Source organism: Dufourea novaeangliae, unplaced genomic scaffold (assembly GCF_001272555.1).
Source record: "Dufourea novaeangliae isolate 0120121106 unplaced genomic scaffold, ASM127255v1 scaffold346, whole genome shotgun sequence".
In the NCBI taxonomy this organism is placed as follows: Eukaryota; Metazoa; Arthropoda; class Insecta; order Hymenoptera; family Halictidae; genus Dufourea; species Dufourea novaeangliae.
The window spans coordinates 38,617-52,801 of NW_015374227.1; the positions used below are offsets into that span (position 1 = coordinate 38,617).

General features: G+C 35.4%; 1 protein-coding gene across 1 annotated transcript in view; it reads right to left on the minus strand.

The window, feature by feature from the left end:
- LOC107192400 (cadherin-23) overlaps positions 1-12,840 on the minus strand; it is a 25,225-nt gene extending 12,385 nt beyond the window's left edge. The window contains exons 1-11 of the mRNA XM_015581642.1: positions 12,735-12,840; positions 11,817-12,184; positions 10,448-10,586; positions 8,605-8,860; positions 8,252-8,526; positions 6,890-7,215; positions 4,561-4,872; positions 3,122-3,395; positions 2,731-3,031; positions 2,357-2,552; positions 2,032-2,189 (exon numbers count right to left, since the gene is read on the minus strand). Of these exons, the coding sequence (XP_015437128.1) occupies positions 2,032-2,189; positions 2,357-2,552; positions 2,731-3,031; positions 3,122-3,395; positions 4,561-4,872; positions 6,890-7,215; positions 8,252-8,526; positions 8,605-8,860; positions 10,448-10,586; positions 11,817-12,184; positions 12,735-12,840 (2,711 nt within the window). The remainder of the gene's footprint in view (positions 1-2,031; positions 2,190-2,356; positions 2,553-2,730; positions 3,032-3,121; positions 3,396-4,560; positions 4,873-6,889; positions 7,216-8,251; positions 8,527-8,604; positions 8,861-10,447; positions 10,587-11,816; positions 12,185-12,734) is intronic.
- Between the last annotated feature and the right edge of the window lie 1,345 nt (positions 12,841-14,185).

A 14,185-nucleotide genomic window follows, 5' to 3' on the forward strand; every position in this document is an offset into this window, starting at 1 on the left:
GCAAACTCGCGCTCTGATTGGTCGCGGTTTTTCGTTAATATCTCGGTAACGAAGCCTCAGTTTACATTGATGCTAAGGAAAAAGTTGTTCCAATTCACCCCCCGAGTGCCCCATTTCCGGGTCGGAGGACATTTTTGGGACACCCTGTATATTTTCACAGAGAATTCAAATATTTAATTGTGAACACTAGAACTATCGGCATTGAATGTATTCTAAATTAAATTGTATAATACAATAATATACAGAATATATGTATAAGACAATCTAGTATAATGTACCATAAAATAAAATCTGTAGTAAATTAAAAGTCAACATAAATACCGTCAAAAGCAACATTATAATTTCAGTAATGGTAAAATAATAAATCCACAATCCGTCATTTTGACGTGTTCGATAGTTCTAGTGTTAATATGATTCGGAGTAGTCATTTTATGGTGCTTGGATTTCAACGTTTATTAAAAAGAAAAATAGTAGAAGGACAAAGTCTTATGTATAATGTAAGATGACGTTTCCATAAAATATGAGAAGCAACAACTGAACTCCTGTGTGAGTACATTTTATATTAATCGCGTGTTTCAGACATCTTTCATTCACAGTGTGTTATATAAACCAAATATCTTTTTAACAATTTCTTCTGCATTTTGTATATACATACACGGTCATCTCGAATATCTGGCTTGTTCTCCACAATTATCGTCCAGGCGCCTCCCCCTCCACTTGGGGGGGGGGGGGGGGGGAGGTGGAACCTGTCAAGCGTATACTTTGTTGTCCCGGCACGCCGAGGCGGTTTTCCATTTACGACTCGTGATGGGACACCAAGCCGGATTCAAGTCGTTCAAGTCAGATGACATCACCGGACCTCGGCTCGCGGCGACGGTATCTAATCCCTATAAGCCTTCGGCAACCAACGCTCGGGTTACAATGTAACACACAGAACGAATCACCCATAAATAAAAATTTAAACTTTTACTCCTTTTAGTGTACTTTCTTTAAAATGTACATTTATTCATAACATTTTTAAGAAAGTACACTGAAAGAGTAAAAGTTTAAGTTTTTATTTATGGGTGATTGGTTCTGTGTGTTACATTGTAACGCGAGCGTTGGTCGCCGAAGGCTTATAGGGATTGGATACTGTCACCGCGAGCCGAGGTCCGGTGATGTCATCTGACTTGAACGACTTGAATCCGGCTTGGTGTCCCATCACTATTCACGAACCGACGGCTGAAGGGTGGGAGTCTAAAAAAGATTACAGTCCCAAGTGTCGGTGTGACAGCAATAATGCAACGATAGAACTTTCTTATTTTTAGTTCTTTGTTAATAAAACTTCTACGAACATATTGCTGAAATATTTCTTATTAAAATCATACCAAACACGACGCAATTTGGGTCATATTTACTTATGATTCATCAGAATCGATAATGAAGTAATATGAACTATTAACAGTTTCTACATGAGTAAATATGATCCAAAATAAATCATATTAGGTATTATTTTAACCAGAAAAATCTCACCAATATACTAGTGAAAGTTTGATTAACAACGAATCAAAAATAAAAAAGGTTCATCGTTGCATTAGCGATGTCTCGCACGCCGGGCAACAAAGCATGCGCTCGATGTACTTGACGGACGGAGTGGGGAAATGGACGACGATTAGTCGATGCCTTCAATCGTCAGCGACTGCCCAGAAAGCTGCCGACGAATCAAACGCAGCCGGATCACCTTCAGTCACACGTATTTTTATTATTGGCCGAAACAGTACACACACAATCGGACCGTGTGGTCGACTATAATGTAACCATTGATACATTCACATTTCACTCGCTTGTTCTTTTTTGTGTTCGGAAAACTCCAAACCGAGTTGCCGAGACTCGAGCTTTGGGCAAAGAACGTATTTACGAAGAATTATTACGAGAATCGTATTACGAGAATCTGAAGCATTTGGCCATAGAAGATTGTTCCGGCGCGGACCCGAGTTCGGGACGATATTCGAGAGGACCCTGTAAGACAATACAAAATATAATTTTGCTTACTGAATTTGTTTGAATGCGTTCCTGGATTCGCCAGCTGTGTAACCAAATTGATAGTTATCCCATGCTTCAATTACTAGAACGTAACTTTGTTTAGTTTCCCAATCGATAGAATCTGCTACTGTCAAAGTACCGTATTCAGGATGAATAGCAAAAGTTCCCTGTTAAAAAGAATTTGATTAAACTATTATTATAAAGATTTGTCAGTAGTTCATAAATAAAATGTAAGTAAATTTATTAAAGAATAAATTGAATAAATATTCGGTTTATGAGGTGTATAAATACTGATTTGTCATGATTTTCTTATTTCTTTTATTTTATTACTTACTTGAGACGACATTCTATCGAGTAGGTAAGTGATTTTTCCATAATCTCCACTATCAGGATCTTCAGCTTGAATAACCGCAATCTCCGTGCCTATCTTAGAATTCTCCATCACCGTCAAATTACTAATGTCAGTCACGAAATACGGATTATTATCATTTTCGTCCAATACCTGAACGTAAACCTCCGACAGACTTGATCTATAAACGTTATTTATTGATAAATATTTCTCTCCTCTGTTATAAAATTTTGTCGCTTGTACTTTTAACGAATAATATGTAAACTATTAGTCATATAATTTTGTAGAAAAAAAAGCTTTCTACCAATGAAAGATCTCAGTCGAGGAAAGGTTTTATTTAAAGGTACAAACGATTTTACCTTGATGGTATTCCTGAATCAATGGCTCTAACTGTCAGATTCAGCCAAGAATATAGTTCCCTATCGATTTTATTCGCTATGACCATTTCGCCCGTTTCGGAATCAAGATGTACTAAATCTGCCAATTCTCTCGGACTCTCCAGAGAGTAAGTAATGCTACGATTCTTATCAGCGTCATCAGCCACAATATTAGCGATATTCACGCCATTTTTACTGTTCTCTGTCACTGACCGTTTATAAAATGGTCTCCGGAATCTTGGATTATTATCGTTTTCATCCTCTATTATTATATACAACGTAGCTGAAATTGTATTAACATTAAAATATTATCAACAACAACAATTCGCATGGAAACAATTTCCACTGAATAAATAACAAAAAATTCTTGTACCGAGAGCAGATTGTATTCCTCTAACTGCAGCTAAATCCTCAACAACGAGACCCAGTCTTATCGTTTCTACTCTTTCTCTATCTAACAACTTAACTACTCGAAGCAAACCGTCTAATGCATTTAATTCTAATGCGGACAGATAATCATATTCTTGAATCTTAATTAATGTCCCTTCTTCATTCCTTGCTTCAGAAGAATTCGGATCGATACGATAACGTAAAATCGGTGCAATGTCTGGGTCGTTAGCAACAATGCGATGTACGTACGCTCCAACCTAATAAATAATTAGAATAATTTGGTATCATTACTAGTTTAAGCAAGCAGGAAGTTCAAAGAAATGTACTCTTTGTTTCAAGAGCATTATCGTATTAAATATTAATAAAAACCTTATTAAATGTACTCAATCTTTTCATTTAATTTTCTATTCGTAATTCATATACACATGTATGGTACGAAGTACGAATACGTACATGTCCATTGTGTATTGATCCTACATTAAATTTTCGGGTAGTACAGACTAACGTTATACTAATCCTACATAACCGCACATTTTCTTTAAAAAATAATTTATTTTTTTTAATACTCAATTTACGATAGCATCAAATTGTCGCGAATCCGTAGAGACAGGTATACCACATAGAGAATTTCGAGATCAGAAGTGATTCGAAATGCGTCGAAATGACGCGTCCTGTAAACCTAGTGTTAATCGGATTATGTAACATGATCAGGAGAGGAACGTTTTAAATCCATTTTACAAATGAAACATAGAGTTGTATGTAGTATAATAAGTGAAATAGAAAATTCGGCAACATTTGAGTGAAATATTAACAAAACAGTAAGTGTCTTTACCTATTTACCAAATATAAAATAATGTAATGTTAACGTATGTGTTAATATAATATGAATAAACAAAAAAGAAATGATAATAATAGGAACTTTTGTACGTGAAAGTAAGAAACATTATCCCTAATAAATATTTAATTGACTTATTTTGTATTCGTTGAATAATCAAAAATGTTTATAGTTACATCGATGTAAATTTTTATTAGTGTGAATAATTTTTATAGTTGACATCCAGTATGTTGTATTAAATACTCTTTGTTAAAGGAACTACATTTTTTAAAATTCATAGAAATATCGTATAATACCCCCGAAAGGCAGACGATTTTGATGATTGTATGGATGACAATATCTGAGTCCAGAGAGGGCCCTACTGATCTGTCTTTAGTAGTGTTTTGGAACGAATTTCTTCAAAATATTTTCGTCTTCTTATGCAATGCTAATATCAATAACTCTACAGTTTAATGAGTTTCTTTAAACTGGAATAGTTTGTGCAGTTTCTACAATCCTGGATGAAAATGAACCCAGACACTGCCGTCCGAGGGTTAATAAGAAAATACATTTGAAAGTGGTTCAGTAGAAGATTTCTAAATACATGCCTGGGTATTTTCGCGAATGGTAACAGTACCGGGATCGATGAAAACTGGCGGCTTATTATTGACGTCCACAATTGTAATATTAACAAGAACTTCAGCTGTCCTTTGAATTTCCGTCCCGCTATCAATTGCAAAAACATTTAGGCTATATCTCGTAGTTTTCGAGGAAGTGAGATCTGGATCTAAATTGGAACCTGGAGCAACCCTAATCACGCCCGACTCGGGACTAATTACGAATTTATCACCTGCACCACTTTGTATCCTATAAACTAATTTGTTATTAGGCGGTGATAAATCCTTGTCCCAGGCTTTAACCTGCAACAAAAACTTTTTTTATGTACATAACAAACGAAATTTTAATCAAATCATGTCTAAAAGATTTAATGTATTACACCAACAGAGTACTAAAATCGAGCAACTCAAAGACAGTCAGTACATTTCTTCATGTCTTTACACTGTGCTTAAAAGCTTCATCTCATTGGCAATTTAATATTCTTTATTTTTATCGTTAATCGAAAGCATATCAAAATTGCTAGCAAATGTTTTTGTACATGACTTTGTTTTAAAGATTATAATTTCAAATGTACATGTATCTTATAGAAATCCTTTCTTAAATGTTCAACTTTAGTATACATATAATTGTCGAGTGATTACAGGATATTTCTGACTGGTGGTACAACCTGAAGGCAGTGATTCTGCATGAAAAAGTAGTAACAAATGCAGGCAAAACTTTTTTTATATGAAGGTTTCTGTCCGAATAAGTAGACGTCAGAAATTTACCGAAGCCTCGTGCATTCGAAGTGTGCCTCGACTTAACAGATCTCGTGATAAACTAATCTTCGTTGCTTTTATAGTTTATAAATACTATCAACGCCATGATTTACAATCGTATCAGTTACATATTGTTACGTGTTCCCCTATAGGTAGCAGGTATTATATAATGTTAAAGCGAGAGACTTGAGAGTAGCAGCGTCGTTTTGGTAACGACGCCCAAAGCAAGGACAAAGTAGAGTCATGGTACGACCGTAGAACGGAAAAGACGTGTCAAGATAAGTACTCCTCCTCTTCAAATAAGTAATTCTTCCTTTTTATAAACATTGTCTTTATTTATTGGAAGTCATGCCGCGCCTACGCAACAATATATTAGCATGCATTTGTTGGCACAAATTCTAAATATCTATAATTCTATCCATATTGCTACGTATAGTAACGGAGCAGCTAAAGCAGAGAAACATTGTCGCAGTCGAACAATTCAAAACAGAAAATAGTCTAGGAAACTTTATAGAACTGTAATACCCTGAGCAGAATTATATTGCTAGAAAAACAATTATTATTTTCAACAATATTCACATTAATAAGTAACAGTAATTCTCGAGCAGAAAATGTTTTTGTTTCGTTTTCATTCTTCAGTAATTGATATGATGAACATGGGCAGCAATGCAGATACTTTACAGTGATATCTATTAGACCCAGTCGATCAATACTCGATTAGGACTTGATGAATACAAACATCGACCTATTTAGAAATGAAGCTTCGTATAAAAACATGTTATTCCACGTTTTCGATTTACTCGGGTTGTACTATCAGTTCATAGACGTAAGTTATGTAACTGGTGGTATAACCGGTTACGGGGTGATTCCACATGAAAAAATAACTCGAAAATATGGAATAAAATTTTTTCATTTGGGACCTCGTTTTCGAGAAAATCAATTTTCCAACTTCGCTGGATACGCGTGCAATTGAATAAGTCTTGGATAGCACATAGTACCATGGCGAATACACACGATTCGGATAAATTTTCAATGTCCTTTTTCTCGAAAATAAAGTCTCAAATAAAAAAATTTTATTCTATATTTTCGATTTATTTTTTCACGTAAAATACCCCTCATCCGGTTGCACCACCAATTACATGACACCCTGCACATATATTCATGATAAAAATAATCTGTTTCAATATTTTCTATAAAATACAAGTATATCGTAATGGAAGCTTAAGAGACTAGTCCTAATGGATGTTTGCAGGTAAGACAAATGTTTTTCGATACTCCAGCTTATCTCAGGGTTAACTTTGAATTACTGAATTTCCTGAGTTATAAATTGTTAATATTTACTATTTTATACGTATTCTATCACCGAGAATACATAAAATCCATAAAAATAATGAGTGCTATAGAAATAGTGTCATATTCGTAAAATTTCCAAAATCCATTTGTTCAAATCCATACTTTGTGTACAAAAAATGTATTTCATATCGTGAATTCTTCTTTGCATGGGGAAACGACTCTCCTTTGCTTGTACTACGGCTTTCATATACCATGTATACATATGTACCTGAACCACGCTGGTACCACCAGCTAAATCTTCAGGTATGCTTCTCTTGTACAACGTTCTTTCGAAGGCGGGTGCGTTGTCGTTAATGTCCTTGAGGTAAATTATTAATGGCGCATCAGAACTCAAACTCGGTGTACCCGCATCTCTGGCGCGTACTGTCAATCTCAATGGGCGCACGGACGTTTCTTTGTGTCCTTGACTGATAGGTAATGCTTCGTAATCTAGTGGTGTTGTTGGGACAATGGTACCGCGTTTCGGATCGATGCTGAAATTTCGTGAAAATTCCCCCGCTACGAGGGCGTAGATTACTTGGCTGTTCTTGGTACCTGAAAAAAGTTATTTATTCAACTCATTAGTCTAAAGGTTATTGCTATACAGGGTATCCCAAAATAGTTTCAACTCCCGGAAATGAGGGGTTCCTGGGATGATTTAAAACAATTTTTTCCTTAGCGAAAATGTTATCCGTGGCTTTGTTGACGAGATATTAACGAAAAACCCCGACTAATCAAAGCGCGAGTTTGCCGGCTGAGCTCCCGCGGTATCGTTGGTTATTAATCGCAGCGCGTAACCAACGCTACCGCGGAAACTCGGTCGGCAGACTCGCGCTCTGATTGGTCGGGATTTATCATTAATATCTCGTTAACAAAGCCTGGGATAACATTTTCACTAAGGAAAAAGTTGTTCCAAATCATCTCAGGAACCCCTCATTTACGGGAGTCGATGCTATTTTGACACAACCTGTATATAACTAACAGCTGTAATTTAAAAATGAATTGTACTTTGCAGAAATATTCATAGGTTTCATCTTAAACAATAGAAAAATGGAACGTCATTGATGTTACTTTCTGAACTTTTATGTGTAAAGTTATATTGCTTGCATTGAAATTCTTAATATTTATGTAACTAATTTCAAAGTGTAGTAGACGGCTCCTTATCCGGTTCCACTTTAACCAGCCATATTTTCGTTAAGTAATCTAGCGGAAAAACAGTTGATACATTTTTCGGATTTATTTTTGAAGTACATAATAAAATTTGCCAAGGCCTTGGTATGTAATACATAAATGCTAAATGTGCTTCTTAACATATTGAACATTGTTTAAATGGTCATTAGTGTTAGTTCTTATTTATATTAACTTTATAAATCGAATTAACCGGCCAGTCGTTTATTCACGAAGAGTTTGGTCCGTAGGGATCGGTTATGAAAGAATCTACTATAATCGAGCAGTTATAGTTCTCTAGTAATTAAGCAATAAAAACACTTGTTACATGATGTATACCGAATAATAAATATTCACTTTTATAATTTATCGAATTTTAGTTATCTACGACATAGTAAATAATCACAAAAATGGATTTACAAACCATTTAAATCGATGTCAAAAGCTTCAACGATTAACGATGATTCGAAATTATCTTCATTTTCCAATAGTACAGCCTCATATTTATTTTGCAAAAATACAGGCGCGTTGTCATTCACATCGTTCACGTTCACAATCAGTTGGGCTGTATTACGGTTACCTTTACCAAGATCGTCCCTTGCCTCAACAGTTAAATAATGTCGGGAGACTAGTTCTCGATCGAAACTCGGACCCAGTTCTTTAACTGTGATTACACCAGTGAAAGGATCCATTGTTAGCCTGCAGTTAAAAAATCGAATATGAAACATAAGTTTAATCTTTCTTGAATATATGTTACTTAATATTCCTTGAGCTTACGCGTGCCCAATGCTGCCTCCTAAGTGTGTGTATCTAATTCCTCGAGTTCCAAAATTGCCACTGTCCTCATCGAGTGCTTGAACCCAGGCTACTGTAGTTCCGACAGCGCAATTTTCCGGAATTGAGACCTCATAGATGTTTTCCGTGAACTCTGGATAGTTGTCATTTTGATCTTTTACGAACACCGTCACCGGTACGATACTGTATTTCGGTTTCACTTGCACGACTTCCTTTGCAATTAACGTAAAATTAACCTCTAAAATGTGAATCCAAGAATAATAGATTAGTTATTGTAGATCGATAATATCCACAGAACATTCTGTAAACTAAGCTTTTATCGTTCATACTGTTCACAGTAAAACATACGAGAAGGCTTCAACTTCAGTTCGTCGATTGTGATTAATTTTTTAGGGCATATAGCAAGCTCCTTCGTTTTTACAAATCCCCCTCCCATATAAGGTTAGAAACTAAAAAGTTTTTAAGCTATTTACTTTTGAAATTTTCCGCGCGACTTAATTACCTACAAGTTATGTTGCCCGATAATTCGTGATAAATAAAGTTCAAATACGTCTCTTCTGAAGAGTTTGTGTTTGGGACATATTTGAACATTGACCGCCACGATAGAAACCATGAACGTTGCCTGGACGCTACATCTGGGAACGATCGGTCAACATTTTTTCAATAATCATCAAAACATGATTTTCATTAAAGTGACGAGGAAATATCCAAAAATTAATAACTAAAAAATTATTGAGTATCTGGGGGATCACGGGGGATGATTGTGAAAAGAAAGAAACGTACTACATGTCCTAAAAGTTGCATTAAAATCGGTGTCGAGAAGTTGGAGTCCTCTTTATGGTAGATCCAATTGGAAGAACAATTTTCTAACAACTGCCACTTCTTCTATTGAGAGTGGAACTCTAGGAGGTTGTTTTCGAGTGGACATGGAGGTGACAAGTAGTCAGATGAGTTATTTGTACGTGGATACATAGTACTTATTACAGATAAAAAGTTTAATTAATGATAAATTGAATGTAATTTATTGTTTTCAATCCTTGACCGGACATGTGAAAATCTTTGTGCAAACATCTAAAGGCAGATCTAGACACGTGGAACAGCGAACACTAACACGCGCAGCCGAAATCCCGTATAACTCGAGCCTTTCTTGCGCGTAGACTCATGTAAAATCGACCCTTTCAAGAGTGTTCTGCAATGCTCGGTGCTCGCGTGTGCCTTGTCAGACCATGGTCGTGAACAACGCGCGTTGATAAAAACTCTTGAGAGGGTCGATTTTAATGAGTCTACGCGCAAGGAAGGCCTGAATTATACGGGGTTTTGGTTGCGCGTATTCGTGCTCGCTGTTGCACATGTCTGAACCTGCCTTAAGAGGCAACATATTTTAAGGAATGACAAAATGATAGAAATTTGTACAGTATTCGTTTAATATGTAGTAGCAGCTTACAAGTACTCTTATTACAATGTAACATTAAATAGATTTTAGGTGATTCCATTTTAGAAATACCTGGTAGTTTACAGATTGCGCAGTCTGTTAAAGATCATCTGTTCCTTCAAGGGTTAAAAATGAAATACAGTTTAAGTACTTTATAAAACATGAACAGAAAAAGATACATTGTCACTAAAAAGTTTGAAGTATCTATCCCTTTGCTGCTTGAATAAATAAATCTTCTTCATATGAAGAAGGAATTGTTTAAGTATGATTTAGGATGAAGATTTCAGTCATATGGTAAATACCATTTGTGAAATATGCTTCTGAAAGGGTGGAAGGTGCACCAAAATTTTGGACGATAATGAATACGGAAATGTAAAGTAATTGCTAAAGTACCTGATTTCGACTCAAAATCGAGTTTACTAGAATTTTTTACACGTATTAAGAAAGGAGCTTCATTAATTCCTCTTGATGGTGTCACGTCAAATATTCCATCGTCACCGTCGATAAATATTCTAAAGGTACCATTCGTTCCCTGAAAAAAATATTTTTATTACTCGAATGTCCTCTATTATTAATATTAAATATGATATAGCCAAATAATGTTATTGCCATTTTTATGAATTACGTCGAGGGATTTTACAAGGGAAAGTATCCAATACTAAAGAAAAAAGAAAATCAGACTAAAATCTTCACAGTCATTGATTCTACTTAATTAAGTACCAGTGTACCGTTTTTTACGCAATGATATTATGTAATCAAAGAATTTAGAAAGCAGATTCGAAGATTTTACAACAGAAACGGTACTTTGTAAATGGTAAATACGACTTGAATTACTTTTTTTTAAATAAATCTTTCCTATATGTACATAATTTCAAACAGGAACAGGAATCTGGATTAAAATATGATGTAGTAGACTGTTTTCATTATGTAAGCTCGAATAACAAGAAAGAATATACAATACTAATACGAAAGCAGTTCTACTTATAAACTTTCTTTATTATTACTTCTACGTTTACATTCATTTGAAAAAACCAATGTTTTTAAATTCTCTTTATTATACTTTATTCGATCGGATGACGTTTATCTATGTATTCAATTTACATAAAATGTCTGCAGTATAAATTGATTTCTATAATGGTAACGAACTGAAATCACAACTGTTACATCTTCGTGGTTAATTTAAATTACATTTAAATATTTACAATATAAATTCATAAAATATAAGATTATATAAAGATATAGTTATGCTTCTGGTTCTGTTTTACGAAACTTTGTGTACTTATCAGCTCTGGTCCCCGTTAACTATTTTTTCAAATATTCACTTCTTGGATTAATCTTACATTATTATTTAACTTTTCAAATTGAGATTTCAATATGAAGTTGTTCATGGACTTATTCTCCTGTTTCACTTGGACTTATCGAATTTCTCCCCTGTTTCATTGGACAGGTTGATTCCCATCTCAACTATGTTATATTAAAGTACTCTTTTTTTAGCTACCAGGTAACACAGAAATAAGAAAAAAAATCAACAAAAAGGAACTTATGTGTTTTCCTGCGATCTTTATGTATAAATTATCATATTATTCGAACTCTTTCGTTTCCCGATGTGTTCAGATAAATGATCCAATAATAAACTAGCACCTAATTACTTCGCGAGAATTACTTCAATATTCATAGTGTAACATAGTCTAGTTTGAACGAACCCCTATAATTTACACTCCTTAAGAAAAAGGGAGTTTCAAAAATAACGTCGGTTTCTCACCAGGTCATGATCGTAGGCTTCCGGTATCGCATCTCCGATGAAATTAACCGGAGTATTGTATGGCGCGTTTTCATTTATCTCGGCGCGGTATCGTGAACTTCGGAATCTCGGGGTCTCGTCGTTAACGTCCGTAAGAATAATAGTAACTTCAGTCGACACTGATGGTGCAGGTACTGTTTTCGACACTTCCCTCACTGTAATTTCCAATACAAATGCACCTTCCGCGTTTTCTTCCGCTTCTCTGTCTAGTTGCGCCCTGGTAAATACTAAACCGGAACTTGCGTCTATGTCGAATAAGTATCGCGGGCCTTGAGTGATGCTGTACGTTACTTTATTATTTATTCCTTTGTCACCGTCTACTGCGCGCACTGTAAAGTATTTGAAATAATTATGTACAACATATTATAATGGAAGAATCTGTCAAATTCGCATGCAGAATATAACTAAATTTGTACTATCGAATGGAAGGTACTCATATTATTTAGTAATTATTTACAGAAAGATAGGATAAGATACAAAGGTCAACGTCATCATTCTGAACAATGTTTCCCTATACACGTTACCGGCGCACGGCCGTAGTTTACGGGATATTCGCAAAAATATTGTTTATATCGTCGATACACAATGTTTGATATACACAGGTTGTGGCAGGACGGGTGGTACAACCTGGGAGAGGAGTGATTCTACGTACAAAAATAAGTCGAAAATATACAATAACATTTTTTAATCCAACGGTTAGTTTTCGACAAAATCGAATTTGAAGATTCATCTAAAACGCGTGTATTCCTGCAAGCAATAAGTAGAAACGCAATGTAATGAACAGACGTACTAACAGTACTATGTGTCCAACTCAATTGCACGTGTATCCAAACATCGATATTTGGAACCGATTGATAATACGACATCTAACGGCACTACAGACAAATAAATTTTGTTCCCTGTTATCATCAAGTTGGAATTGTGTATTTGCTATGCGAAGACAGTGTTGCCGGATAGTATCCATATTCTGACGCTGTTGCCTCATGTCCCGCATGCAATTCTACTCGTGAGGAGAACGATGGAATAGCTACGTCCTACGACTCGTGGCGAGATTTGGATTCTCGCCGAACGTCCAAGGCTAGCGACCGACCCATCGTCATACAATGTAAACAGACGTAGATGAGATAAGGAATGACGCACGAATGAAAATTTAAACTTTTACAATTTGCAATATATTTTAATGAAAATGTCATGAATGAATTGAAGAGATTCTCCCTATTAAAATGCGTCCAAATTCGAGTGTAATTGAACAATTGTTACTCATACGTAATGTTGCGGATGAAAATGATATATTATTGAAAATAATCCGAATGATGTCGTATTTGGACTCATTTCCACCGACAGAATCTCCTCAGTTCATTCGTGACACTTTAATGAATGTATACTGAAAACTATAAAAGATTAAATTTGCATTCATGCGTTTCATTCCTTATATGTTTACATTGTATTTCGATCGTCGATCGTTGGCCTCTCGCCCGGCGCTCAACAGCCCATTTATTCCTGCTGGCCAAAGTTAGTCGAAGGAACAGTCAAGCGACAATGTTCTTTAGCTAACGATGAGCTGAGGCAGACAAAAAAGTTTAAAAAGCCGCGAATCGATGTGATTCATATTGCACTAACCAAAATTCTATACTGCTTATTTATCCACGATATATTACAGTCTAGTCCGTATATATGAACTAAAATATGATTTACAATAGAAAACTGCCCGCGTGAGAGCGGATACGTCAACTAGTTATCCATAAAATGATTTGAATTTTTATGAGAAGCTAAGGATTAGTTTAGATAATTAAGTTTTAATGGTTTAATTGTAATTAGTTGTTTAACAATGTATAAGAGAATGTTTAACAAAACGGGCACAAAAATAGTAACAAACACTTTTTTTAACTTGTTTATCTAAGCCTATAATGAACATTTGAAATATGCCTCTTATACGCTTATATGTAATAAAAAGAAAAGTGAAGTTATGACGTTAAAGTTTCTTTATTATCATAACTATATCATAACTATCTATGTGTATACATATATCGATAATTCTACTTAATAACAATAGGGAAACCGAAAGCTGGTTTTATGACCGTTTTAGTCGTCGTCCAACGAAACAGTATTCTTGTTTCTTCGTTTTCGATCGTCACCCGATCGTGGCTTTCAGAGTGACCTCGGTCAGGCCATCATTATCGGGCCCTGTCATAACAAAATTCCTCGGGGAGTCTCGTGTTGACAGTCGAGCGGTACGGACGTATTTGTATACAATCGCGAGTGCCATCATACCAAGTGCCGGTGTCAGTAAATCACTGAAGCCACGTGCTCAATATCGTATGAACGATAGG